General features: G+C 39.7%; 1 protein-coding gene across 3 annotated transcripts in view; it reads right to left on the reverse strand.

Annotated features, from left to right (window-relative positions):
• Nucleotides 1–26,945, reverse strand: part of pex7 (peroxisomal biogenesis factor 7) — a 56,175-nt gene that overhangs the window by 16,785 nt on the left and 12,445 nt on the right. For all 3 annotated transcript variants that reach the window (XM_053336471.1, XM_053336473.1, XM_053336472.1), the window contains exons 7-9: nucleotides 18,374–18,480; nucleotides 17,627–17,740; nucleotides 13,650–13,705 (exon numbers count right to left, since the gene is read on the reverse strand). In XM_053336471.1, coding sequence (XP_053192446.1) covers nucleotides 13,650–13,705; nucleotides 17,627–17,740; nucleotides 18,374–18,480 — 277 coding nt within the window. The remainder of the gene's footprint in view (nucleotides 1–13,649; nucleotides 13,706–17,626; nucleotides 17,741–18,373; nucleotides 18,481–26,945) is intronic.

Here is a 26,945-nt window from a genome sequence, read left to right on the forward strand (position 1 = left end):
CCCTCCTTCCTTGCTTCCTCCCATCCTTCCTTTCCTTCCTCCCTCCCTCCCTCTCCATCCTCTGGTCTGCTCCCATTACTAAAACGTGGCTGTACCGGTCTGCTCCCAACAACAAACCATGCATTGAATTCCTTTACATTTAACTGTAGGCAAAATGGAAGATAACGATATTGATAAAATTGAATTTGAGATGTTTTATGATCAGTTTTTCATCTAAACTCAACCATAAAAAGGTCACTACCAGCAGATATTGTATTACAAGATAAGATATTTTGGCAGGAAAGAAAAAGAAATAAGATGTCAAGATGCCAAATATGTTAATTAATTTGCTCATTATGTATAGAGCATTATGTTTCCTTCAAAATGTATTATGATAGTATATAAATATCATTTTCTGTCCACATAATAGATCAACTTCAGTCACATCTGAAACCCAACTTGATCCATGTTTACTTTACTTCTTTGTTTTCTTCAAAGTCATCAATTAGTGCTGAAGACCTAAAACAATCTGCCTCTGCACATTAGGAATAGATGTTAATCAGTCTGTACTGCGGTATTGTAAAACACACAAACACACACACACACACACACACACACACACACACACACTAACACACACACACACACACGTACACAGCAGGAAAGTGAGTGTACGCAGTGATTTACACTAACAACTCACTCAATATATAATATCTCTCAATGCTGGACTCTCCCCAGACACCCATCATTTATTGCGTGTGCGTGCGTGTTTGTGTGTTAGTGTGTGTGAGTGAGTGTGTGTGTGTGTGTGTGACTGCTCCAGTACTAATATAGGCCTAATGGAGCCCAATGGGAGCTGCAGTGTTCCCTCTGAAAATGATTTAATTACATTTGCAAAGTGGATGAGTCTGGAGGGAGTATTTGCTGCGTCAGGGCTTTTGGTGCACACGCACACCCACGCCTACGCCTACACACACACACACACACACACACACGTACACACACACTCACACACACACTCACTCACACTCACACACTGTCAAGACCAGGAAGAGAAACAGTCTTCCAATTAGTCTGATTGGCCGCTGCTGGCCGAGGTTGGGGTGAGCAGAGTTTTATTGGTCCTCTCTTTCTTTCCACTTCTCATTTCTCTCACTCTATTGCTTTCCTTTCCCTTTTACTTCTTTGTCCTCATCTCATTCTCTTGATTGTTTCCTGTTCATATCTTGTAAACCATGAAGAAGTGATGTGGTGCCAGATTTTTATCCACACATGTAACCTCAAATTTAAACCGAACTTCCAAAAAAATCTGAAACTCAGTACTTAGTTACTGTTGTTATGAGAATATCAGAAGATAAATCTCCACTTGGTGCCATTAAACCATTGCAGCAGATGACGTCATTACATTCATAACATTAAAGTCTCCTCATTAGTTCACACAGATCTGATGTTTTTGTTTCTTCAGTGGAAGCTTGAGTGACGTTCATGTACGTCATCATTCATTCACCGAGTCTGTCAACATTTGCTTTTTATTGAAACCCCAACAATTGTACCTCAGTCAAGTGTAGACACTCAGATTGTGAATGCTCAAAATGAAAAAGCTCATAAAAACAGGTGGACGGAAATGCTCTTATTTATTTATCCATCCTAATAATTAACTAATTGATTTTATAATGATATTGCCTTATCAGTGTCTTTCATTGCTCTCTTTTATTAGTGCATCATCTCCACTATTGTACCTTGTTATTGTAATTATGATAGCACTTTGGTCAACTCCAGGGCTTTAAATGCATAATTTGACCTTATACCTATTCCCAAACTCATGCATACATGTACATTTACATTAATGTTGACAATATAACAACTTTAATACTATCAGCGTTCACTATCAGGCAGCCTCTCCTTGAAGACATTCACGGCGTTGAACTCCGTTGGTTACATGAAAATTGAAATGACTTCTGAAGAGTGAAAAAAACACCTTGACAAATGCTATATAAAGTATCCGCGATTGTCCGATTGTCTGGGTCAAAATTTTAGATGCTGTTCGACGATCGTTTTTACTGGCAGCAGACGGAGGCGTTTAGAGTTATGAGCCTGATGAGAGGAGTATGATGTACTCAAATTGCCAGTACAACTTTTAAGGTTCAACATGACCTTAATGTGTTTCTGGTAAGGATCTGAAAAGAGTGAAAATGTCTCTCCATCACTCCTCCGACGCCCGAGCATTACAGTCGCACAGGGCAGCTGGTGTGTCTTAAAACTGAGGTTATCTATTGAAAATGTGACTAAGTTTCTGTTTAAAGCCAAAAAGACCAGAACATGACGTTTAACCCTCCTGTTGTCCTCGAGTCAAGGAAGGAAGGGAGGAAGGAAGGATGGAAGGGAGGAAGGAAGGAAGGAAGAAAGAGGAAGGAAAGGAAGGAAGGACAGAGGAAAGAAGGAAGGAAGGAAGGATGGAAGGGAGGGAGGAAGAAGGAAAGGAGGAAGGAAAGAAGGAAGGCATGAAGGAAGGAAGGAAAGCTGGAAGAAGGAAGGGAGGAAGGGAGGAAGAAGGAAGGAAGGAAAGCTGGACGAAGGAAGGAAAGAAGGAAGGATGGAAATGAGGAAGAAGGAAGGAAAGGAAGAAGGAAGGATGGAAGGGAGGAAGAAAGAGGAAGGGAAGGAAAGGAAGGAAGGACAAGGGAAAGAAGGAAGTAAGGATGGTAGGAGGGAGGAAGGAAGGAAGGGAGGAAAGGAAAGAAGGACAGAGAAAAGAAGGAAGGAAGGAAGGAAAAGAAGGAAGGACAGAGGAAAGAAGGAAGTAAGGACAGTAGCAGGGAGGAAAGAAGGAAGGGAGGAAAGGACAGAAGGACAGAGAAAAGAATGAAGGAAGGAAGGAACAGTCAAAACATACAGGGTCAATTTGACCTGGGAGGACGACACAAAGGTTAAAATACACATTTATCTATATCTATATTTGAGCACATGGATGTTTAAATGCATGTATCCAGCTCAATTATGCACAAATGTTTAAAAAAAAGTCTGAGTCATTCATCACCCACAGCGCAGAGCAATATGTCTGCAGCGTAATGAAGTGCAGTGGCAATAAAAAAAACTTAACTGAAATGAATGCATTTCTGTCACAGCTCTCTCATTCAGTGCATTAAGACGCCTGGAGTAATAATCCTGCAGCTAAGAGCCACTGGAGTCTTGATTGGCTTCATAAAAATGAGCAACAGTGAACAATGATTTACTGTCAGTGGCAGTGAGACAGATTTTTAAGATTTTAGTGCTGTAAGGGGAAAAAAAATCTATTCATGAGAAAAGTGAGAAGCTCAATATGACACGTGAGAAAGAGTATTTTAGTGAACTGCATGTGATTATAACTGGAAGCAATGAAGTTAACATCTACTGTAGTAAAGATCACATGGACTGTAAATGGGTACTATTATAGGTATTAGTTTTTTCAGAATAAAATATGCCAAAATGTGTTGTCATGTTTGCATTGAGTAAACTTGAGTTCATGAATCTATGTTTTTCGAAACCTTTCAGTAACCATTGGCCTTTGCAGTTAGGTAGCCAGTAAACTGAACTGCCCCATTTTTCCCCCTGTATTTAGTCTAAAAGTCAGGAATACTCAAATTGAACTCTTAATGGTCTACTTAATACATTTCCACTGCGTCACAGGTTGAGTAAGGCTGCATTATATGATGATATTTTAGTACAAAAACTCCATGACTCTGTACATTAATGGGAGATGTGACTCATTTGTTTTGGTAATAGTTTTGGTAAAGGCAAGCGGGGAGTGCCGGCCCTCTGAAATGAGGCCAGCGGAAGTAACTTAGAACTGCATTCTATCAAAAGGCCACCAGGGGGCGACCGTTTTGGTGTCAAAAGGACTTCTGTCTCAATACAAGTCAATGGAGAATTCACCAACTTCTCACTTGATTTCTAACCTCAGTAAACGTTTTCAAAATGTGTTTATGGTCTCAATCGCTAGTTTAAAGCCTTCTTCAATGCAGTATGACGTTCATTTGTGAAATGTTGGCCTCCCTGATTTTATATTTGACGATAAAGCAGGGTATGCATTAGGGCGTGGCTACGTCGTGATTGACAGGTTGATTGCACAATGTCCTCGAGATCCAGCCCTCGCAACATATCGCAACCTCCCCGCTCCGCCCACGGCCCCGCCTCATGCCCATATAAGTAGAATCCGTGTTTTTATTTTTCCCAGCATGCACCTGAAATTTTCAAGACGTTAAGTTAAAAATAGTAAGGAATCTAATACTGGAAGCAAGATTATAGAACTTACAGGCGGTTAAATCAATCAATACTCAAGTTAAAAAATTAGCATCTTCTGCTTCCAGCTTCTCCATTTAATATCATTATAAATGAAGTATCTCTGGGTTTTGGGCAGTTGGTCTGCTAAAATGTTAATACTGCTTGTGAAATATGCTTTGTGAAATGGAAACTGACATTTCTTAACATTTTATAGATGAAATGATGCATTGTAAAATCGAACAAATAGCTCTTTATATGCTTCTGTGTTAAAAAGGCTTCAGCATTTCTATAACTGTTAGAAAGCAGGCATCGAGTCGATGTGTGATTCTAATTATAAGTTCAGATGACGTGAATGTGTTATGTGTTTGTGTGTGTGTGTGAGACACCAGATGACTGTCCCATTTATACAAATACACCATGTTGTTTGTATAAATGAGGCTTGCGGTGTCTTTTGTCTGCAGTTTCCATGGTAGGTAATTATTTAGCTTCTATTGTGTTTCATTCTGTGGAACAGTCCATTCACCTGTCAGCTTTGTGTGTGTGTGTGTGTGTGTGTGTGTGCGTGTCTCACTATTACTACCACGCTCATTAAGTCATAGCGGAAACAGACACGAGAACAAAAATGAAAGCCAAGCGGAGAAAATAAGAGGAAGTGTACACAAAACATGTAAGATAAGAGAAGTGACAGAAGATGACAGAACAATGAAGACAGAAAGGTAGAAAGGTAAAGAGAGTGATGAGCTGATGTCACAATGCTTTTAATTTTAACAGGAAATTAATGTTAAGGGTCACAGAAACGCTGAGGGCTGCTGTGAAGCAGACGGGGGTGGGGGGGTGAGCTGGGGGGGGGGGGGGTGTGTTATCTAAAGCAAACATGAGGCATTTAACCTGCTGTTGAAAAAGGAAAAAAATTACCTTTAGAGAGTCAATTCACACTAACACACTAATTCAGACTGTTTTTTGAGTGAGTGGTACGTCCACAGAGAGAATGACAGCATATAAAAAGCTTTAAACTAAGGGAATAAAGTGAATATTAGGAACAAATTGAACAAAACTGAAATAATAAACTTAAGAAAAACACATTTAGTCACTATTTCATAGGTTTTACATGTGGAAAAAGGGGTACCAATGATAGAGCGTAGTTCTCCTTCATAGAGCAGAAAAGCTGGTTTACTACATACAACAAACAGCGTGATAAAGAGCCGAAGTTAAACTGTGACACTGGAGAAGAAGCCAAGGGTGCAAATCAAAATTCAAAAAGTCATTGAAGTTCATGTTCAAGTTCAGAAGTGAACCGACTCACGCTACAGACTGTAAAATCTATTTATTTCAACACTATAATCATTAGCTATCGTTGGTACTGCGGCATGTAGCAGGATGTTTCCATCATAGTTATGTATTTAGGTCATTTAGAGACAAGACTGAGAAAGTTTACAGCCTGTTATGTTGTCACCATGTGATACTCTGTGTATAGTGACAAAATGGGTCACTCAGGGAGTTATCAGCTGATGCTTTGACACAGCAGTTTTTAGAGGGCTGCCTTAAATGTCTGTAGGCACAAAAATACTCACATATGAAAATACTAAAATACCAATGTTAAACCATCTTAGTCTTGTGTGTCCAACATGTGCTAATTAGTGCTTTACAAGTGCAGAAATGTGGTCATAAACAAAAGTATTGGACCAAATTAAATTATAATCAGATGATAGCACTTAGCAAAATTAAAATAATTATCAAAGTTATTATAATTCATCCTAAACTTCAATCCAACTGCAATCCATCTGATAGTTATTGAGATATTTGAGTCTGAAACAAAGTGGTGAACCAACCAATAACTTTCTTCTTACTGAAATAAGTTTAACCCTCCTTTTGTCCTCGAGTCAAGGAAGGAAGGGAGGAAAAAGGAAGGAAGGGAGGAAGAAGGAAGGAAGGGAGGAAGGAAGGAAGGAAGAAATGATGGAAGGGAGGAAGAAGGAAGGAAGGAAGGAAGGAAGGAAGGAAGGAAAGTAGGGAGGAAGGAAGGGTGGAAGGAAAGGAAAGAAGGATGGATGAAAGAAGGGAGGAAGGAAGGAAGGTAGGAGGGAGGGAGGAAAGAAGGAAGGACAGGAGGAAGGAAAAGAGGGAGGAAGGAAAGAAGGACAGAAGAAAGAGGGAAGGGGGAAGGAAAGAAGGAGGAAGGGTGGACAGAAGGAAGGAAGAAAGGGGGATGGAGGAAGGAAATAAAGAGATAAGGAAGGAAGGAAGGAAGGGGGGTGGAGGGAGGGAGGGAGGATGGACAGAAGGAAGGAAGGAAAGAAGGAAGGAACAGTCAAAACAGACGGGGTCAATTTGACCCGGGCAGGACGACACGAAGGTTAAATAGATTATGGAGTTTTAGTGGAGGTGTTTTCTTGTTGCTTTGTTCTTGTTTGGCTCATACGTTGATATTTAATGGTCTAGTGCGTCACGAGTCATGATATTCACCAGCTCATTAAATGTTAGTTTCAATGGAAGAGTGGTTTAATAGCATTAATAAATCAAATGGTACATTAGAAAATAATACGATAATAAAAGTTTGGATATTTTAACATATTTGTCTCCCAGATTATGATGAAGTCGGAGGTTACAGATGATCAAAACTCACTGAGTGCTCCACTGATTACGACTAAATGAATACACAGTAAAGAGAAAGAGGGGGGTGAAGAGCAGGAACGAGGGATGAAAAAGGATTCATACAACCAACCGTGTGTATATGTACATTCATATGTGACCATAAAGGAGTGTGTGTTCAGATGTATTTGCATATGAGTGTACTATATGTGCATTGAATGTGTTGATCTTTGTGTGTGCAGGTGGATTAGATCAGTATTTGTACGTGTTATAACCCGGAGTCTGGAGGCCTGTAGAGGCAGCTGTGTGTGAGTTTACACAAAGGAAGGTGTAATGTTCACTAAGCTGAGTAAACCGACAGGTTGTGGGATGTAGGGACACTCAGATTTAAGATTTAAAGCATCCATAATAATAATAATAATGATAATGATACTAATAATAAGAAGAAGAAGAAAAAGAAGAAGGAGGAGGAAGAGGAAGAGGAAGAAGAAGAAGGAGAAGGAGAAGAAAAAGAAGGAGGAGGAGAAGTAGGAGGAGGAGGAGGAGGAGAAGGAGAAGAAGAAGAAGAGAAGAAGAAGAACAAGGAGGAGGAGGAAGAGGAGAAGGAGAAGGAGGAGGAGGAGTAGGAGAAGGAGAAGAAGAAGAAGAGAAGAAGAAGAACAAGGAGGAGGAGAAGGAGAAGGAGGAGGGGGGGGAGAAGAAGAAGAAGAAGAAGAAGAAGAAGAAGAAGAAGAAGAAGAAGAAGAAGAAGGAGAAGGAGAAGAAGAAGAAGAAAAAGGAGGAGGAGTAGGAGAAGGAGAAGAAGAAGAAGAGAAGAAGAAGAACAAGGAGGAGGAGGAGGAGAAGAAGAAGAAGAAGAAAAAGAAGAAGAAGAAGAAAAGGAAGAAGAAGCAGAAGGAGAAGAAGGAGGAGGAGGAGAAGGTGAAGAAGAAGAAGAACAAGGCGGAGGAGGAAGAGGAGAAGGAGGAGGAGGGGGGGAGAAGAAGAAGAAGAAGAAGAATAAGAAGAAGAGCACCTTTTAAACAGACAAATTATAATTACTACGGCTGCTGGAAGGTGCTGTAACTTTAATGTAAATATTAAGTATGTTGTTTTGGGGTACTCTCTGAGATGAAGGTTTTTTTATTTTTTTTATTTGGAGGAGAGTTTAGTCCTCAGGGCAATTTTTATTCCCACTGTGACTCTGTGTAAAGAGACAATACTCCTGTTAATGAGGTGATTAGAGTCTGCACTCAGTCCTGATCAATGGTTAGAGGCTTTACACACATACATGACCACACACACCCTTACACACACACACACACCCTTACACACACACACACACCCTTACACACACACACACACACACACACACACACACACACCCTTACACACACACACAAACACACACCCTTACACACACACACACAAACACACACTATCTCCAACCAGGACACAAATTGAGAATAGGTGATAATTAGCTTGATACCCTCTGTGATTTGGGTTGTTTAACAAAAAACAAATCTGCAGGACGTGATGTTGCCAAGGAAAGCACACAAACACACCCTTACACACACACACAAACACACACACACACACACACACACACACACACACAGACACACAAAACAAGCGTGTAATTTGTGGCCCTGGCTCAGTCCAATCCCATTAAGATAAAATCAGATGAAGTAAACCGAGTGAAACAGTGTCATCACAGCAGTAATGAATGCCTTTGGGGTTATCTCAAAGAACGGACAGCAGGAAAGTTAATAAGGGAGAAGACAGTAAAGATTAAATTAAAGATACAGCATCTTTACAGATGCTTTAAAAAAAGTTCCTCTGCATTGATTTTCATCAGGGGGGAAAGGCTGCTCTGTGACTCTCAGACATCATCTTCTGTCAGGATGAGCTTTTTAAAGTTAACAGAAATATGGAAAATCATGTAAAACGAAAAGAAAGAAAAGCAAATGGTCCTGAGTATGATATGTACATAAGTATTAGATAACTCTTTTATTAAACAGACCTCTTGCTGGATAAATGATAAAGTCCTTTGAACACATTGGACAGATCGTAGTAAGACTCTAGCAGTGTATTAAATTATAGATTGGGACGTTTAATTTCTGATATTCATTTAAAATGTTCACCTTCTTCTCTGTACTTCTTTTTTGTCTTTTCCTAGATGGTTTTTAACAGGACACAACTTTCAGCATGGAGCAAAGGCCAAAAGTTGTGTTCACTGGCTCATCCTTGTGATAAAGCATTGATACATTTTTCTTGTGTTTTACTGCAAGTTTGATAACTGCCTAAGGCTTGAGGTTAAATATTCAAAATAAAGTTAACGGACAAGGTGTGAATGTGAGTCTGAAAAACAGCATTTGTATTCAACAAAACTCCACTGCATGATAAAAGGATTTTAAAAATGTATTGTTATTAATATTTTCTACAAAGAGCATTTTTCTTTTTGCTTTGTTTGCTGCCTTCAGGCGTCTTCATGGAAAACTAGAATAAACTATACTGCTTTTTTGTGTGTGTCTGAGGATTATTACAACAGATGCTGTTTTTCTTACCGGAGACAATCTAAGAAGCCTGGGGCAAAACTCTACCAGAGTCTGGCAGGTGGTGATTTCCCACTGTGTGTGTGTGTGTGTGTGTGTGTGTGTGTGTGTGTGTGTGTGTGTGTGTGTGTGTGTGTGTGTGTGTGTGTGTGTGTGTGTGTGTGTGCGTGTGTGTGTGAGAGAGTGTGTGAGTGGTCCAGGTATTCTGCAGGGCTCTGTTTACAGTCACGTTTTGGGGAATCTCCCTTATCCTCCCTAATGGGGACAAAAAGCAAGTCCCCTGTAAATCAGTAATTTTGGGGTGGAGACTTATTTCAAGTTCAGGTAAGTTTAGGTTTTTGTTAGGGTTAAGCATGTGGTGGTTATGGTTAAGGTTGGGATAAGTCTTCAGGAAATGAATGCAAGCTATGTCATGTCCTCTGAAATGATGGAAACATGACAGTGTGTGTGTGTGTGTGTGTGTGAGTGTGTGTGTGTGTGTGTGTGTGTGTGTGTGTGTGTGTGTGTGTGTGTGTGCGCGCATGTGTGTTTTTGTTACCTCTTGGGGACCAGTATAAACACCAACCTTAGTGGGACCAGTGCCCTCATGGGGACCAAAGCCCAGTGCATCATTAGGACTGGGCTTTGGTCCATCAAATCTCCTCTGAAGTGATGGAAAGTGATGACTGGCTGTTTGTGTGTACATGAACGTGTTTGTTACCTCTTGGGGACCAGTATAAACACCAACTTTACTGGGACCAGTGCCCTCATGGGGACCAAAGCCCGGTCCTAATGATGTACTGGGCTATGGTCCATCAAATCTCCTCTGAAGTGATGGAAACATGACTGGTTGTGTGTGTGTGTACATGAACGTGTTTGTTACCTCTTCGGGACCGATATATAAACACCAACCTTATTGGGATTAAAGCCCGGTCCCAATGAGGTAAATTGTAATTTCTGAAGTCCTGCTTAAGGTTTCGGTTAAGTGAATGGAAGTCAATGCAATATACTAACAAGGATAGCTGCTAAAACCTGTGTGTGTGTTTGTGTTAATGAAATCAGTACTCAGCATGGAGTATTTGAACTAATGAAAGCTCGGATCAATAAAACACAGGCTTTGGCACAGAGCCAGCTCTCAACACATTTATTCTCTCTCTCTCTCTCTCTCTCTCTCTCTCTCTCTCTCTCTCTCTCTCTCTCTCTCTCTCTCTCTCTCTCTCTCTCTCTCTCTCTCTCTCTCTCTCTCTCTCTCTCTCTCTCTCTCTCTCTCTCTCTCTCTCATTTACTTCAACATCATCCGTCTTCCAGCTTGATATCAATCATTCTTCCATCTTGTTTAGGGACACAACAACAATAGCAGAGGTTATTTGGAGACACTCACGAAACCGACATGATGGAAAAGATAATTTCTTAGGCAGAAAGTTGGGGAATCCGTTACTCATTGGTTGCTGTGGCGACATACAGTATATCTTGCTTAAAGGCAGCAGGCCAAACAACCGTCCCTCTTTCTGTCATATCTATCCATTCGATCGGCATACATAAAGATAAAATAGATTCGTCAGCAGATTTAATGAGGCCCCGTGTTGAATGTAGGGTGGGAGAAAATTCATGAAAACTATCTTTAAGATGGAGAGACAGAAAAAGTAGAAAGATTAAAGAAGCAGCATATTCTCATAAGGAACACAGAGGCGGTCTTGCTTGAAATTACAGATTTTATTAAGTCAGCCTCTGCAGCTCAATAAAGGACCAGCTCATCATGCCTTTTGTCTCCTTGCTCCTTTTCCCCTCTCTCTCTCTCTCTCTCTCTCTCTCTCTCTCTCTCTCCCTCTCCATCTCACACACCAGTTAATTTTATCACAAATTATCACACCGTGTCCTTACTCATTACTACCTCTAAGGTGACACCATCCATCGACTTTGGTCAGTAATTGAAAGAAAAGGAACGTAAGCATATATATATATATACGATCACATCCACCGCTTCTTTTAACCTCGGAGAAAAGTTGGTTTCAAAAAGTCAAAGTTGTGTATTATAGTCAAAGATAAATGCCATTACTATGGTGGGGGGTCCGAGTTTTGTGGGGGTGGGATGGGGGGGTTAAAACAGGAAAATGAGGGGAGGTACTGCATTAAATGTGTGTTCTTAATACCTGCAATATCCTCATTAAAGAAATTAATATTAAAAAAAAGAAGATAAATGCCATTACAATACTCTGCTCAATTATAAAGTAAAACTAAACTGAACTTAAAGCTGAAATAACCACATCAGTGTTTCTGCAATTTTAGCTACTGAACTTTAAATCATGTAAAACTTCACTTCCTCTTATGTCTCCATAGCATTTCGGTACATGATACTGTATAACTCCTTTTGGAAGATTAATTTTGGTGAGATAAGTGTAAGTAAAGTTAAACTTAAGCTTCAAGTTTTTACTGGATGGAATAACAGCGCTGCCTCTGCTTATATGTACAGATACCAACATATTACACTAAAAATCTATTAATATATATTTATTAAAATGAATAGCTTGGTCTATACTAATTTTTATATTTATCTGGATTGGTATTATTACTACAGAACAGTTTGGATAACATAACGTACCTCAACTCACTGTCATTTTGTCTTGACCAAACTGTAAGTGGATCTTTTAGTAGAGATTATTTTACAGTCAGGTGCAGCTGCGATGAAGATTAATCACCAGAGCTGAGCTGAATCGGTGATGTCAGCAAGATCGCAGCTGCTCCAACTGCATATTGTCGTACTGCGTATGAGTTGAACTTGCCAAGTTCAAATGACCAAGTATGCAAGTCTGAACCTGGCGTACTCTGTATGTGAAAAATGCCAAAAGCTGCGAGGTATGACTTTTGGCCATATAGTGTATTTGATATTTTTGATGCCAGTTTTTCAAAGGCAAGCTATAGTTTAAGATTTAAAGTCGATTTAAAGTTTGTTCTCTTCTTTGAGGAAAGTCTCTCTGCTCATCATTTTTAAGATTTCTTTTAAACATTTGAAACATTTTTTGAAGGTAATCTTAACCCTATTGTTGTCCTTGAGTCAAGGAAGGAAGGGAGGAAGAAGGAAGGAAAGGGGGAAGGAAAAATGGAAGGGAAGAAGACAGAAGTAAAGCAGGAAGGAAGGAAGGAAGGAAGAATGGAAGGGAGGAAGAGGGAAGGAAGTATGGATGGAAGGATGGAAGGGAGGAAGATGCAAGGAAAGGAGGAAGGAAGGAGGGAAGGAAGGAAGGAAGGAAGGAAGGAAGGAAGGAAGGAAGGAAGGAAGGAAGGAAGGAAGGAAAGAAAGGAGGGAGGAAGGAAGGGAGGAAAGAAAAGAAGAAAGAGAGGAAGGTAGGAGGGAGGAAGGAAGGAAGGAACAGACAGGGTCAATTTGACCTGGGAGGACGACAGAAGGACACAATCAGCTTTGAAAGTAACCAGAACAGTGAAGAGCTGTAGAGTTGAATTAATATCAGGAATATTTGTTCAAATGTGTCATCTTGATTAGTCTTTGTCTTTTATCTTTATGAGCCCCACCGGGGTTTCTAATTCCGCTGCACACTTTCACTCTCTGTTAACTTGTTTTTTAGGCCAACACATTAAAGTTAAACTTCCATCCTCGATTTCCACTGCTAAATATTATTAAACAACTTACACACATACCTCAAAGTCTTGACAGAAGACTTGATTGATATTTTGGTCCTTTACTTTTGATTTACTTCTGTTTCTGGTGTTCCTTCCTTCCTACCTTCCTTCCTTCCTCAATTCCTACTTTCTTTCCTCTGTCCTTCCTTCCTTCCTCCCTACCTCTTTTCTTTTCTTCCTCCCCCCCTCCTTCCTTTCCTCCTTTTCTTCCTCCCTTCCTTCCTTCCTTCCTTCCTCCCTACCTCTTTTCTTTTCTCCCTCCCTCCCTTTAAACTTCCACAACATCCTTCATTTCCACTGCTAAATATTATTAAATGACTTACACACATACCTCAAAGTCTTGACAGAAGACTTGATTGATATTTTGGTCGTTTACTTTTGATTTATTTCTGTTTCTGGTGTTTTACAGTGATTCATGACAACTTCCTGTAACTGTCACACTCATGGGACACTTGAGCCTCTGTAACATTGGTTCAGGATCCTTTATACTCATTTTGACTTTTTGGTTGTAAAATTTAAAAGAACAGTAACCTTTATATTTGGGTGTCTGGTAAAAAGGTTAACACAGTCTAACAGCACTTTATGATCTAAGACTAAATATTTTCAAAGGGCAACAATCACACAAGCAAAGAAAAAGAAGAAGAAGAGAGTAATAAAAGAGGCTGATCTTACCTGACAGTGAAGTCGTACGAGCAGGATGCCAACACGGTGTTACTGAACGGAGAAAACTGCAGGAAGAAGAACAAAATATCTAAATCAAGAAAATGTTAAAATGTTATGTAATCTATCTGTGTGTTAAACTAGATTTCTGAAGGTCAATGGGAGGGAGAGAACTTCCTCTGATTTCTCGTGAGATAAAAGCCGTTTTTATTTCTGGTAAAAAGCTGAAAAACACTTAATTACAACTGCAGTATTTGTAAAGTGTATTATAGTATATTCATTTTACTGTACAGTGCATATTCAGCATAGTGTATTGTTTTATCATTAGTCTCTGTTCTGTTTTTATCATTATTATTATTATTTTATTTGGTCTATTTAGTTATATTATTTAGCTTTTTACAGCAGGAAGGAAGGAAGGAAGGAAGGAAGGAAGGAAGGACGGACAGAGGGAAGGAAGTAGGAATTGAGGAAGGAAGGAAGGGAGGAAAGAAGCTGGGAGGGAGAAAGGAAAAGAGGAAGGGAGGAAGGAAGGAAGGACAGACAGAGGAAAAGAAAGGAGGATTGAGGAAGGAAGGAAGGAAGGAAGGAAGGAAGGAAGGAAGGAAGGAAGGAAGGAAGGAAGGAAGGAAGGAGGGAAGGAGGGAGGGAAGGAGGGAGGGAGAAAGGAAGGGAGGGAGGGAGAAAGGAAAAGAGGAAGGGAGGAAAGAAGGAAGGACGGACGGACAGAGGAAAGAAAGGAGGAATTGAGGGAGGAAGGAAGGAAGGAAGGAAGGACGGACAGAGGGAAGGAAGTAGGAATTGAGGAAGGAAGGAAGGGAGGAAAGAAGCTGGGAGGGAGAAAGGAAAAGAGGAAGGGAGGAAGGAAGGAAGGACAGACAGAGGAAAAGAAAGGAGGATTGAGGAAGGAAGGAAGGAAGGAAGGAAGGAAGGAAGGAAGGAAGGAAGGAAGGAAGGAAGGAAGGAGGGAAGGAGGGAGGGAAGGAGGGAGGGAGAAAGGAAGGGAGGGAGGGAGAAAGGAAAAGAGGAAGGGAGGAAAGAAGGAAGGACGGACGGACAGAGGAAAGAAAGGAGGAATTGAGGGAGGAAGGAAGGAAGGAAGGAAGGGAGGAAGGAAGGAAGGAGGAAAGAGAGAAGGAGGGAAGGAGGAAGGACGGACAGAAGGAAGGAAGGGAGGAAAAGAAGGAACAGTCAAAACAGACAGGGTCAATTTGACCCGGAAGGACGACACAAGGATTAAGCAATATATCTTTGAAAAATTTCGATGGGGTCACATTGTTCAGTCTATGCAAAAGAAGTCATCCCTTTTCTAAATAAACACGTTAAAAAGTGTTGCTGTGAAAAAAAATTAAATGTGCATCTTCATCTTCAGGGACTGCTGAGTTGCATATATTTCATCTGTTCTGAGTTGTTTTTGTTTTTTTTATGTTGGACTAAAGTCTCTCGTTGGAGGTTGTTCTTAATCCTGTAAAAAGGTACAAATTCAAAAAAAAAAAAAGGTGACTTTTTTTTTTACTCCATCAAAGTGAAACATAGCTTCAGGCAGGTCGAGCAGCCTATTTTCTGCTCAGCAGTTACAGGATTGTGCCGACACAGAGAGACTGAGAAGAGTCCGCAGAGAGTCATTTCACTGACTGTCAGCTAAGCACTCTTAAATTAATTTATTCGTTCATTTGTTCCCCCTCCGTGCATCTGACAGTTTCACCTTTTTTTTTTTTTAATGGAGAGGACTCAACAGCCTTGTTTAACACATTTCTCTTTCCCCTCTTTGCCCCTGCCTCTCAGATCACTTTAAAGCTACTTAATGTGCCTTATCAGCAGAAAAACGTTAATTACTGAGGCAAATACAACAAATATAAAGACACACAGAGCAGCTGTGAGGATGAAGCACACAATCAATTCTCTGTTAATGTCCTCTGTCTACTGTAAAACACACAGTTTGTGTTTTTAATTGCATCTCTGATTTAATTTAATTTAAATGTTTAAATAAATTGTTCTGCCAAATTATTTTTTAATGCATTTTAGAGGCTGAGGTGTTTTATTTGTACAGAAAGAGCAAATAAATTCATTTGTTGATAAGCTTTCTTATTAATAGACGAATAGTGAATTTATTTGTTGGGTTTTTTTCTATTTTGGTTCATCATTTCTGTCAGCTGTATATCAGATATTAAAGATTCTGGATAACGCATTTTCTAAACTCTATTCTGTACTTTGTTTTTATTTTTTTATTATCAGTGGGGGGTTTGTTTTTACTTGTATTTTTTAATGTTTCCATGTTTTTACTATTAATGGGTTTTATTTTATTTTTTTCAAATTGCATGTTTTTATGTTTTTTTGTTTCTAATTCTTACTGTTAAATGTTTGTTTTATGTAAAGCACATTGAGTTGCCATTGGGTATGAAATATGCTATATGAATAAAGCTGCAGGTCTGCACAGCATGAGTTTTTTGTGTTGTGTTTAATAGTATGCACTATTTGCTGAATTGTCATAGTAAAATATTATAGATTGAAAACATTTTGCACTGGAGCTGAGCAGTTTTTTTTTTTTTTTTTAAAAGAAGACACCTTTATTCAGCAGTAGACAAACAGGAAACTTGGGAGAGAGAGGGGGGTATGACATGCAGCAAAGGACCTAACCCTAACAATAACCCTAACCCTAAACTGGGATTCGAACCCGGGATTGGCTGCGTATATGGCATGCACTCTAACCACTCAACCACCTGCGTGCTGAACGGTTTGACACAGTTGCTTGTTTAGTCAATTGACCGTATATAACTATGCAAAAAGCTCCGCAACACTGACTCCACATGTTAGTGGATGGGACATGAGCCAAACTATAAAATCAAATAAATGTTTTAGGTATGATATGAAATCTATTATATTTATTACAGCAGTAATGATTAATGTCATGTCCAGTTTAATGACTTTTAACAGCATAAATAAGGATGATTTTGGGAAAACTACTCAAAGAATTATATCTGGTACAAGATATGTCCAAATGTATTTACAGCAACATCTGGTAAAAGAGATGTGATCTAAGTGTTCACACCAACACCAGAGTCAACTCTCTAGGTGAAGAATATATTTCATTTACTATGATTCCAGCCAATTTTTGCTACATGAAACATCAGCTGACCAAACTAGTGATTCGGTTTATGTACGCCCCTTTTGATCGTGTTCCTTCCCTGTTGGACTCTGCATCACCACATCATCACATCTCAGCAGTAAAGTTGTGGAGCGCTGGTTAAAAACTAAATGAAACATTTAAAAATGTGAATTTTCCTTTAAAACAGTCTTAAAATTAACTTGACAGTTGGATTGAAAATGTCTCCGTCTGTCTCTCTTTTCTCATCTTCTGCTGACCGTGAAATCGCTTCACCTCCTTTCTGCTCCCTCCAGTAAAACTAATACCAGCCGACAGAATTGCAAACACTAACAAAACACACACACACACACACACACACACACACACACACACACACACACACACACACACACACACACACACACACACACACACACACACACACAGTATTAGAGTCAGTTTTTCCTCGATCGATTGGTGACACCTGTTGTGACAAACAGCACTTGAGCAACACAGCCTCTTGATTGGATGAACTCAGGTTTGTGTTTTTATGCGTGTGTGTGTATGTGTGTGTATGTGTGTGTGTGTGTGTGTGTGTGTGTGTGTGTGTATTCCTGACGTACAGCATGCGAGGGTGAAGTGACGTGTGCCTAATCTGAGTAACTGGGATGTGTTTGGTGACTTGTCTGCAGCTGTATGTTTTCTCACACATACTTATTAGGTCCATTTAAGTGGGTGTTTTGATGCTGTCAGGCGCTGCACTACATCTCTGCTGCAACACACACTTTGCTCTAAATTCAGAGAACAAAGTGTTACATGACAGTTAGCGGTGTGTGTGATAGGAAACCTGTGAGTGTGTGTGTGTTTGTGTGTGTGTGTGTGTGTGTGTGTGTTTGTGTGTGTGTACCTTGACTCTGCGGATGGCGTAGGTGTGGCCTAACAGTTGATTGACAGGCTGTCGGACGTTCCTCAGGTCCCACACACACACACTGCAGTCTACTGAGCCTGTGGCCACAATGTTCTGCACAGAGACATCAAATCACAATTATGAGAAACATATGTTGGTTAAATGCACTTTAAGAAAGAATAAAGATGAATCAAAGAGTTTTAAAGGAGGATTTAAGATGAGGTAATAAAGCTGCCAAACTGCACTTTAATTAAACTATAGCTTGACAAAAGACTAAAGCTTATTGAATGCTTGATTTATTGTATTTTAATACCTCTTAACTGCATTTTAACACAGAACTAAGAGGATAAAACCAAACTACAGTAAACTGCTATAATTTGCTTGGTTCATTGTATTCTATACTAAAATAATACTGTAAAATGACGCATGTTTACTGCATGTTACCTCATTACTAACTACAGCTTAATATGTCATTTTTAAACAAGAATAAAACTATTTAAAATGCATTTTTAAATCAAATGTGAACTTATTTTAAACTAAAAAGAACAATTTGAAATTCACTTAAGATAGAATACAGCAAGATAAGATTTTACAGGAAATAATTAAATACTTTAAGATAAAATAAAAGCTGAATAGTTGTATTTAAAACTAAAATATGCATAAAAAAGCTCCAGCACAGTGAAGTTTATTTCCATTGTGTTTTCAGCAGTGTGAACTTGACTGACGCTGCAGACAGTGGGCGGTTACCTGGTCATATTTGCACCAATCACAGCTGAGGATCTCAGTCTTGTGTGCTGGGATGGCCAATCGACACATGGCGCTCTTTACGTCCCAAACTCTGAGCGTCCCGTCACCTGTGTGAGAGACAGAGACAGAGAGAGGAGAGATTTACCCAGCATGCCCAGTGCAACCACAGCTCTATACTGGAGACTCCTGAGCTGCTGCTGCTTCAATGCCCTGCTCATGGGCACTTTGGCTGCAAAACAAAAAAGAAATGGAGGTAAAGAGGCGGAAAGAGGAGAAGTAGAGTCAGATGTAGCGGAGAGGCTTACTGTTGTTGTGTGAATATTAATAAGAATAAGAATAATAATAATAAACTTTATTTATAGAGTACTTATACAAGAGGTTATTAGAAATTAGCCAATAAAAAGTAGATGATGAAGTATATAAGTGACATTAAAAACAGAGACCCATATGAGTAATAAAATGGGATAATTTGTACTAAATTATTAAAAATTACATTAATTCAAAGCCATTAAAAAATAATAGGTTTTCGGCTGTCATTTAAAATGGTTCACAGAAGCCGTATCTCTTATAGCTTTTGGTATATGCTCCATAATTGTGGAGCATAGTTTTAAAAAATAAAAATAAAAATGCTGCACTGCCTATTTTCTTGTGCGTATAATTGTGTGTATTTAAAAATCCAGCAGTAGAAGATCTGAGAGCTTGTGAGGAATTATAAAACAACAGAGAGTCTACAAATGTAAGTCGGACCATTAAGAGCTTTAAAAACAAGTAAAAGGAAGCTTAAAAGATACTGGGAGCCAATGGAGGGCAGCTAAAGCCGAGGTAATGTGCTCCCCTCTGCCTTGTTCTGGTTAAAAGTCAGAATTTAAAAAAAAAGGGGGGCTTTACAAGTATTTGAATTTTTTTCAAAGTGAATGAATAAGTTTTTCAGCATCTTTATAGGACAGGAAGAGCATAGGAGAGAAATGTAACTTAAGACAGATGGAGAGACACAAAATGAAAAAGAGGTTAATTGAGGGGAACGTGGCTGACAGAGTGTTCAGTTCCTTCAGACGCCAGGTTTTTATGTGTGTCCCGACATAAGTTATTCTCTTGTGAGGAGTGGGGCTCATTTCAGGGGCCACTTCATTATGGCATCAACCCAGCTGTGTGTGTGTGTGTGTGTGTGTGTGTGTGTGTGTGTGTGTGTGTGTGTGTGTGTTCCTAGTTGGAGGTTGAGGGTTTGCCAACACTGCGACAATCATCAAGCAGAACCTCTACATTCTGCTCTTTTCTTCCTCCTCTTCCTCTTCTCTCCTCCTCCTCCTCCTCCTCCTCCTCCTCCTCCTCCTCCTCCTTCTTCTTTCATTGTACAGGCAGCAGGTTCACAGAGGTTTAATCAACTCTGCAGTCTCTCCCTCCGTTAAGCCAAACACAGAGTCGGTGTGTGCTTCCAATGAATGAGCAGCTGTGGTGGTTACATGCAAATCATTCCCAGCTGTTTACATTAGATGAGATCTAATACGGTCTGGTGTTTACATGTGGCGACGCATTTTACTAGAGCAGCTGTGTGACATACGCAAAAGTGATAATATATCAGGGCGATATGTAAAAAAGTTCCCAACAGCTACAACAGCAGTCCAACAATCAGAGTAGGGAGGGTTGGGTGGGTTAGTGCTCCTGTTTAGAAGCAGGGCTGGGTGATTATGGCAAAAACGATTAATGAGCGATTATCTCCACCCTTGATGAACAATGAGGTATTTTCACAGTTTCTTTAGTTTAGTATTTTCCACTGCTGCCCTCACACATGAGTATCTTGAGGGAGTGAAAATAAAGATGTTTTAAGGTGTGACGCTGTGGTTAATGTCTAGTTTACTTGAGTAGAACTATGTAAAGATCATGGTTTGGGTTAAAAGGATCACTGGAGACAAGTTTTCAAATTCCTTTAAGATAAGCAACCTTTGTTGTCATGGCAACAGTGAACACCACGATTAATTGACATGAGCAAGATTAAGTTGATAAGAGTTTCTAAATGTCGGTTTCGATTATTTTTCGATTAATTGCCCAGCCCTAGTTGAGACTGTCACTACAGTGAGAATATGTGATCCACCTTAAGTGAAGTGTGCAGGTTCACAGTGGGCATTGTTCCCTAATCGTAACCCTGTGGATGAGAAAAGTCACCTAACTTTAAGAAATTATTAACTTTAACCCACACCAAATGTTTCTCTAACCTTAAAGTGATGATATTAACCCATAGACTGTATAAAAGAAATGAACGTAACATCCGTGACGTCACCCATCGGTTTGTGGACTGCTGCTCGGAAGCCAATAGTTTCGAATCTAGGCAGCGCCATCTTGAACATTTCAGGTGCATGCTGGGAAAAATAAAAACATGGATTCTACTTATATGGGCATGAGGCGGAGCCATGGGCGGAGGGGGGAGGTTGCGATAGGTTGCGAGGGCTGGATCTCGAGGACATTGGTCAATCAACCTGTCAATCAGGACGTAGCCACGCCCTAATGCATACCCTGCTTTATCATCAAATATAAAATCAGGGAGGCCAAAATGTCCCAAATGAACATCATACTGCATTGAAGAAGGCTTTAAACTAGCGATTGAGACCATAAACACATTTTGAAAACGTTTACTGAGGTTAGAAATCAAGTGAGAAGTTGGTGAATTCTCCATTGACTTGTATAGAGACGGAAGTCCTTTTGACACCAAAACGGTCGCCCCCTGGTGGCCTTTTGCTAGAATGCAGTTCTAAGTTACTTCCACGTTGGCCTCATTTCAGAGGACCAGAACTCCCCGCCTGTATTAACCCAAATCATCTTTCTCTAAACATAACCGAGTAGTTGTTGTGTCTAACCCTAACCACACCTTAACCACAGTGTCACTACATCATAAATCAGCTGATAGAGGCATCAGATTAGAAAACGCTCTCATGTGCCGTTCTGGAGTCATATGATGGTCAAACCACATATTTGGTTGTTAAATTTGCATTACCTGCTACCTGTAAAGCCTCTGTTGAGATGAGACGGTGTTGCATGCAGGTTGTTCACACAGAAAAAAATGACAGAAGTAACTGAAGAGTGAAATAAGTGTTTGAAACAGCAGTTCAGCCAATTTCTGTCATCAGACACTGTTCAACGATTCAAAAAGCACTTTGTTTGAAGGATACTGAGACCTCTAAAGGCTGAAACACCTCAGCAACACACTGCAAAGAGTCCGCCAACTGATTTATCTTTGCAGGCCTGTGATATTGTCAGATTTACAATGGATAATTCTTTTTAAAAATGGGAGATATTATCTGTTTTATTCCACAGATTCTTCTTGCTTCACTAAAATACACTGCTGTAACAATACAGACAAATTCTAACAGTAAAATACTGTAAATTTTTATGCTTTTTGGAATCAAAACCAATAATTAAAAGTAGGCCGCTGTAAGATTTGACAGTAAATTACAGTATTTTCATTTCACAGTAATGGAGGGACCAAAGCCAACATCATATAAGCAATCACTGTTAATCCATCAAACCAAAATTAACATAAAAAATTAACAATATTTCCTCATTATGTAGACAGAAAAAGTAATTCAGGCAACATTAGGTTTCCTTTAGCAGAGACATTATTTCTTGGGTGTCCTCTTGGATGACTCGTTCAGTTGGAACATGCATGTTGACAGCCTGTGTTCACGGATACAGCAGAGATTATATTTTTTGAGCAGGTTTAGGATGTACGGTGTAGACAGGAAGGTGATGTTCTCGTTCTACCAGGCTGTAATAGAGAGCATCATCAGCTACGGGACGTCTGCTTGGTATGGAAACCTTACTGCCAGGTCAAAATCCAGGCTCGCTTGCTTGGTTCAGTGTGCAATGAAAGTCATTGGGATGAAGGAACCACAGTCACTTCAAGTCACTTCAGCCCATAATATGAGCAGAGTGTTTTTCAGGTAATACTTTCAGACACAACTCATGTTCTCATTGCAGAGTTTGAGCTGCTTCCCTCAGGGCAGAAGGTATAAAGCATCCTATTGGAAACTTAATCGCTTCAGTGCAATGGTGTTTTTATCTTTTTATCTTTCCACTGAGACATGTGCAATATGGGAGATATGCAATCTGTGGGTTGTGCAATATGTCATATGTGTAATATACTCTGTGGTACAGTACATGCAATGTGTGGTGTGTGCAATTATGTGGATGTTCTTTGTGTTGTTTTTGTTTTGTTTTTTGAGTTGGAGGTAATTTATTTATGTATCAGCTTGAGTCCAAGACAAATTTCCCCGAGGGGAGAATAAAATATATCCTATCGTATCATATTCTAGGAGACGAGGTTGCTCCTCAAGACTTGTAAACTAACTTTATTTTGGAAATTCAGTGGAGTTTCCCTTTAATATCTGCTTGTTCTGCTGTTACGAGACACATTTCACATGCTGTTCCTTTTATTAATGGCAGAAGTCATGGTGCTTATATGATAGAAGCTCCCTGGCTGTAAACATTTCACACTGCAGGGGGGTTTTATTAGGATTTATACTGACAAGATTGAAGACTTGTGTACAATTTTTGAATAATTCATTTGATTAAATGTTTGCAGCTAATATAACTCTATTGTCACGCTCTATTTAAGCTTAACTGAATCTTTAAGATCAGGAGAAATGTTGACTTTATCTCTAGATTTACAAATGTCAACTGTGGCGTACATTGTTCCTCTACTTCAGGGAACAGAATTTATACTTGTAATATTTTGTTTTTGGCATTTTAAGCGCTTTTCATAAATGTTTAATACTATTTGTGTGATCCAAAGAACAAGGAGTATAAGGGATGAAAGTTAGGGCCTCCTTGGAGTCGCCGTCTCCAAGAAGAAAACTAAGTACATTTGCTTAATAGGATTATGTGACTGGGACTCTGGGGTTGCTTTTATGAAACAATGCCACCTAAAGTCCTATTGAGGATGAGCGGTGGGGTAAACCGGCCGGAGTGTTTTTGGATTCAAAGAGGAAAAGCCCACAATAAACAGCTCAGAACAAATCCAAACTGTTTGTTGCAGATTAAAGAGGAAGCTTCACCTCATGTTTACTGACCAGCAGATTAATCCTCCTCCTCCTCCTGTCAGTGTGCTTCCTCTCCTCCTGCTCGCCATTTCCTCCACTTCCTCTTTAATCCCAACGATGGATGAAAAACTCAACACACCCTCCCCAGAGTCAGTCTCTTCCAGACCACATCCTCCTGGTTCCTTATCGATTCTTTCATAACTATCTTAACCCTTCGCGTCATTGCTCTTCATCCTCTTCTTCCTTCTTTTCCTCTTTTACTTTCCATCGCTCACACACTTGACTTCTCAACCATGCGTGGAAACTCGTCTGGCTTTACCGAGTGGAAAACATGCCAGCTAGACTGTGTGTGTGTGTGTGTGTGTGTGTGTGTGTGTGTGTGTGTGTGTGTGTGTGTCACCGTTTACAACAGCAAAACTGTTAAACATTGTGTTTCTTTTGCAGCAGCAGCAGAGAGTATCTGGCTCTGCATGTAAATGTTATGAGGACGTGTGTGTGTGTGTGTGTGTGTGTGTGTGTGTATATGGGTATATGTGGGTGTGTGCGTGGGTGTGTGTGCTTGCTCTGCAGTGCATTAGAGGCTGACTTCTGTAAATGGGTCTCGCTCTATTACACCTGGTATCTCTGCTGTATCAGCAGGTTCAGCAAACACACACACACATGCACACACGCGCACACATATACAGCATACACAGCTTTTAAGCTTCCCCCTCACATGTGTCAAAGCCAACTTTAAATTCTGCCAATTTACAACATAAACACACTCGATGCCAGTGAACTGACAGATGTGAAGAGGAAAACATTACAGGGCTCATTATGATCCTTTTTTTATTTAAAAAGAGGAAGATTTTTATTTGTATCTGTTCATTTTGTGAAAAAATCTGATTTTAAAAATATAAATTACTTTGACAGGCTTTAAGTTCAAATCTCTTTTAAATAAAATATTTTCATTAAGGCTGCAACTAAAGATTATTTTCACTATCAATTAATCTGGCAACTATTTTCTCCATTAACCCATCAGTTGTTGGTCTATAAAGTGGCAGAAAATGATGAAAATAGTTGATTAATGTTTTCTAAAAGCTCAAAATAAGGTCCTCAAAAGTCTTCGTTTTATACTGATCAACAGTCCACAACCCAAAGATATTCAGTTTACTGTCACACAGGATTAAAGAAACCAGAAAATATTCACATTTAAGAAGCTGGAACCAGAGAATTGCAGGCAGCTGTCTGTACTTGCCAAAGATCATTTATGCACTCTGACTGTGATCACTTTATCAAGACAGGAAAGTGAGTCTTCAATTTCATGAAAATCTCCCAGTTCATATTTTAATATTTTTTAATATTTTAAGCTGATTAAATTAGGAGAAAACAGCTTGTGAAAAATAAGGTGTAAAAGTCAGTTTGACTACTGCTGTTATGTCAATGTGTCAGATGCATATTTAATATTTTCAGGTTGTATTTATGGGCTGCAAACATGAATTATTGATGTATAATATAAAATAGTGATTCGAGATTTTTGAGTTTTGTTTGTTAGTGACGTGAAGTTTTTAAAAGCTAAACCTGCACAAAATCAGATTCGATACAGATTCAAAAGCTGTTGAAATCTGACAATCTAAGGTGAGTCTACAGCTTCTCTCACTGAGCTGCATCTCCAATCAAAACTGTAAAAACTGTTCACAATTTTTCTAATAATAAGAGAAATATATATATTGCCTGTTGATGTGACTGGCGCACTCATACTGAAACCTTCAAACTGGACTACATCTCTCATGAGTACTATACCACTGCGTCACCATTTCTATCCTAAATTGAGTTCATCCTTTGAAATCTCAAGCTGGTTCATAATTCTCCCAGTATTCTTTTTCTCTCTCCACCCCCGCCTACTTGTGCACTTCCAAAGAAAAGAAGAAAAAAAAAACCCCAACATTTCACAGAAGACAAGTGTAGCTGCTAGTTAACAAGCTTACTGATAGACTGCGTTACTTTTTCAGGAATCAGAGATGAGAAACAGAACTGGAAAATCGTGCTGCTTCCCTCAAATCAAGAATATGGCAAAAAAATGAGTTATATACACAATAGACGTGTTGTTGACGAAGCTGTAAATGAGGGTTAGGGTTAAATTAAAGTCTAAGTAATTAATAGTGTAGTACATGTTAAACTCCTTATTATTCAGGTATTAGTTTGTTAAAGCTCTTTGCTGTTGAATAGTCAATGGATTTACAAAGCGCCTTTGCCAAAGTCACATTCACCCATTCATACACACATCCATTCACTGATGGCAAATGCCGCCCCGCTCATCAGGAGGAGTGTCTAATTATTCACACACACACACACACACACACACACACACACACACACACACACACACACACACACACACACACACACACACACAGTAATAGCACAGTCTTCAGGACCAATTTAGGGTTTGGTTTCTTGCCCAAGGACATTTTGACATGTGGACTGGAGGAGTCAGGAATTGAACCGCCAATCTTCAGATGAGTGGACAACCCGCTCTACATTACTGAACCACGTTGGCTCAAAGAAGGTGAAAAATATAGCAGTTTTTAACTCTTAAATACGTCATCATCTCTTAAAGTCCATTTGAATATTACAATCAGGCTGTTTGATCACTATGCCTCTTGCTATTAAGAGTTTGAATGGCACCTGCTGTTGTGAGAAGAGCCACTAGATGGCAGAAGGGTACTTTACGACAACACCTTGAGTTTCCTCACCTGCAAAAGTCACCAGGTAAGAATCAAGTTGCCTCCTTCTTTTCAATGTCAGTCAATCACAAGTCAATTAGGAACAAACTGCACAAGTCATTGTCATTATATTTAAATATGACCACAACATAGCAATAAAAAGAAATGGAAGTTATTATTAAAGAAGAATATTAATATGTAAATCACAGTTATCAGAGCATAAAATCAATGATATGTTCATCTTTACAAATTAAGACTCAAAAGCCAAACAACAGCATAGCCGTAAGCGCTAAATAAAAATGCTTAACCTTCGTGTTGTCCTTCCTTCCTTCCTTCTTCTTTCTTCTTTCCTCCTCCCTTCTCCCTCTTCCTCTTCCTCCTTCTTCTCTCCGTCTCCCTTCCTCTCTTCCTCCTCCTTCCTCTTCCTTCCTCCATCCTTCCTCCCTTCCATCCTTCTTCTTCCTTTCCTCCTTCCTTCCTTCCTTCTCTCCTTCCTCCTCCCTCCATCCTTACTTCCTTCCTCCCTTCCATCCTCCTTCTCCTTCCTTCCTCCTCTCCCTCCCTCCCTTCCCTTCTTCCTTCCTTCCTTCCTTCCTTCTCCTTCCTCCCTTCCTCCTTCCTTCCTCCTCTCCTTCCTCCTGACTCGAGGACAACAGGAGGGTTAAATCAAAAGGCAAAGTTCATATTGAATCGTGTATTTTGAGGAAAACGACGCTCCTAATTATGACAGCAGCTCAAACACTGACATAGCTTAAGATTACAAGTGAACCCTGCAGAGATGCATTGACACCTTTTTTTAACAACTAGCAAACATTAGGGAGAGAGCCACTTCATTTC

The sequence above is a fragment of the Scomber japonicus genome, chromosome 17 (genome assembly GCF_027409825.1).
Source record: "Scomber japonicus isolate fScoJap1 chromosome 17, fScoJap1.pri, whole genome shotgun sequence".
Classification (NCBI taxonomy): domain Eukaryota; kingdom Metazoa; phylum Chordata; class Actinopteri; order Scombriformes; family Scombridae; genus Scomber; species Scomber japonicus.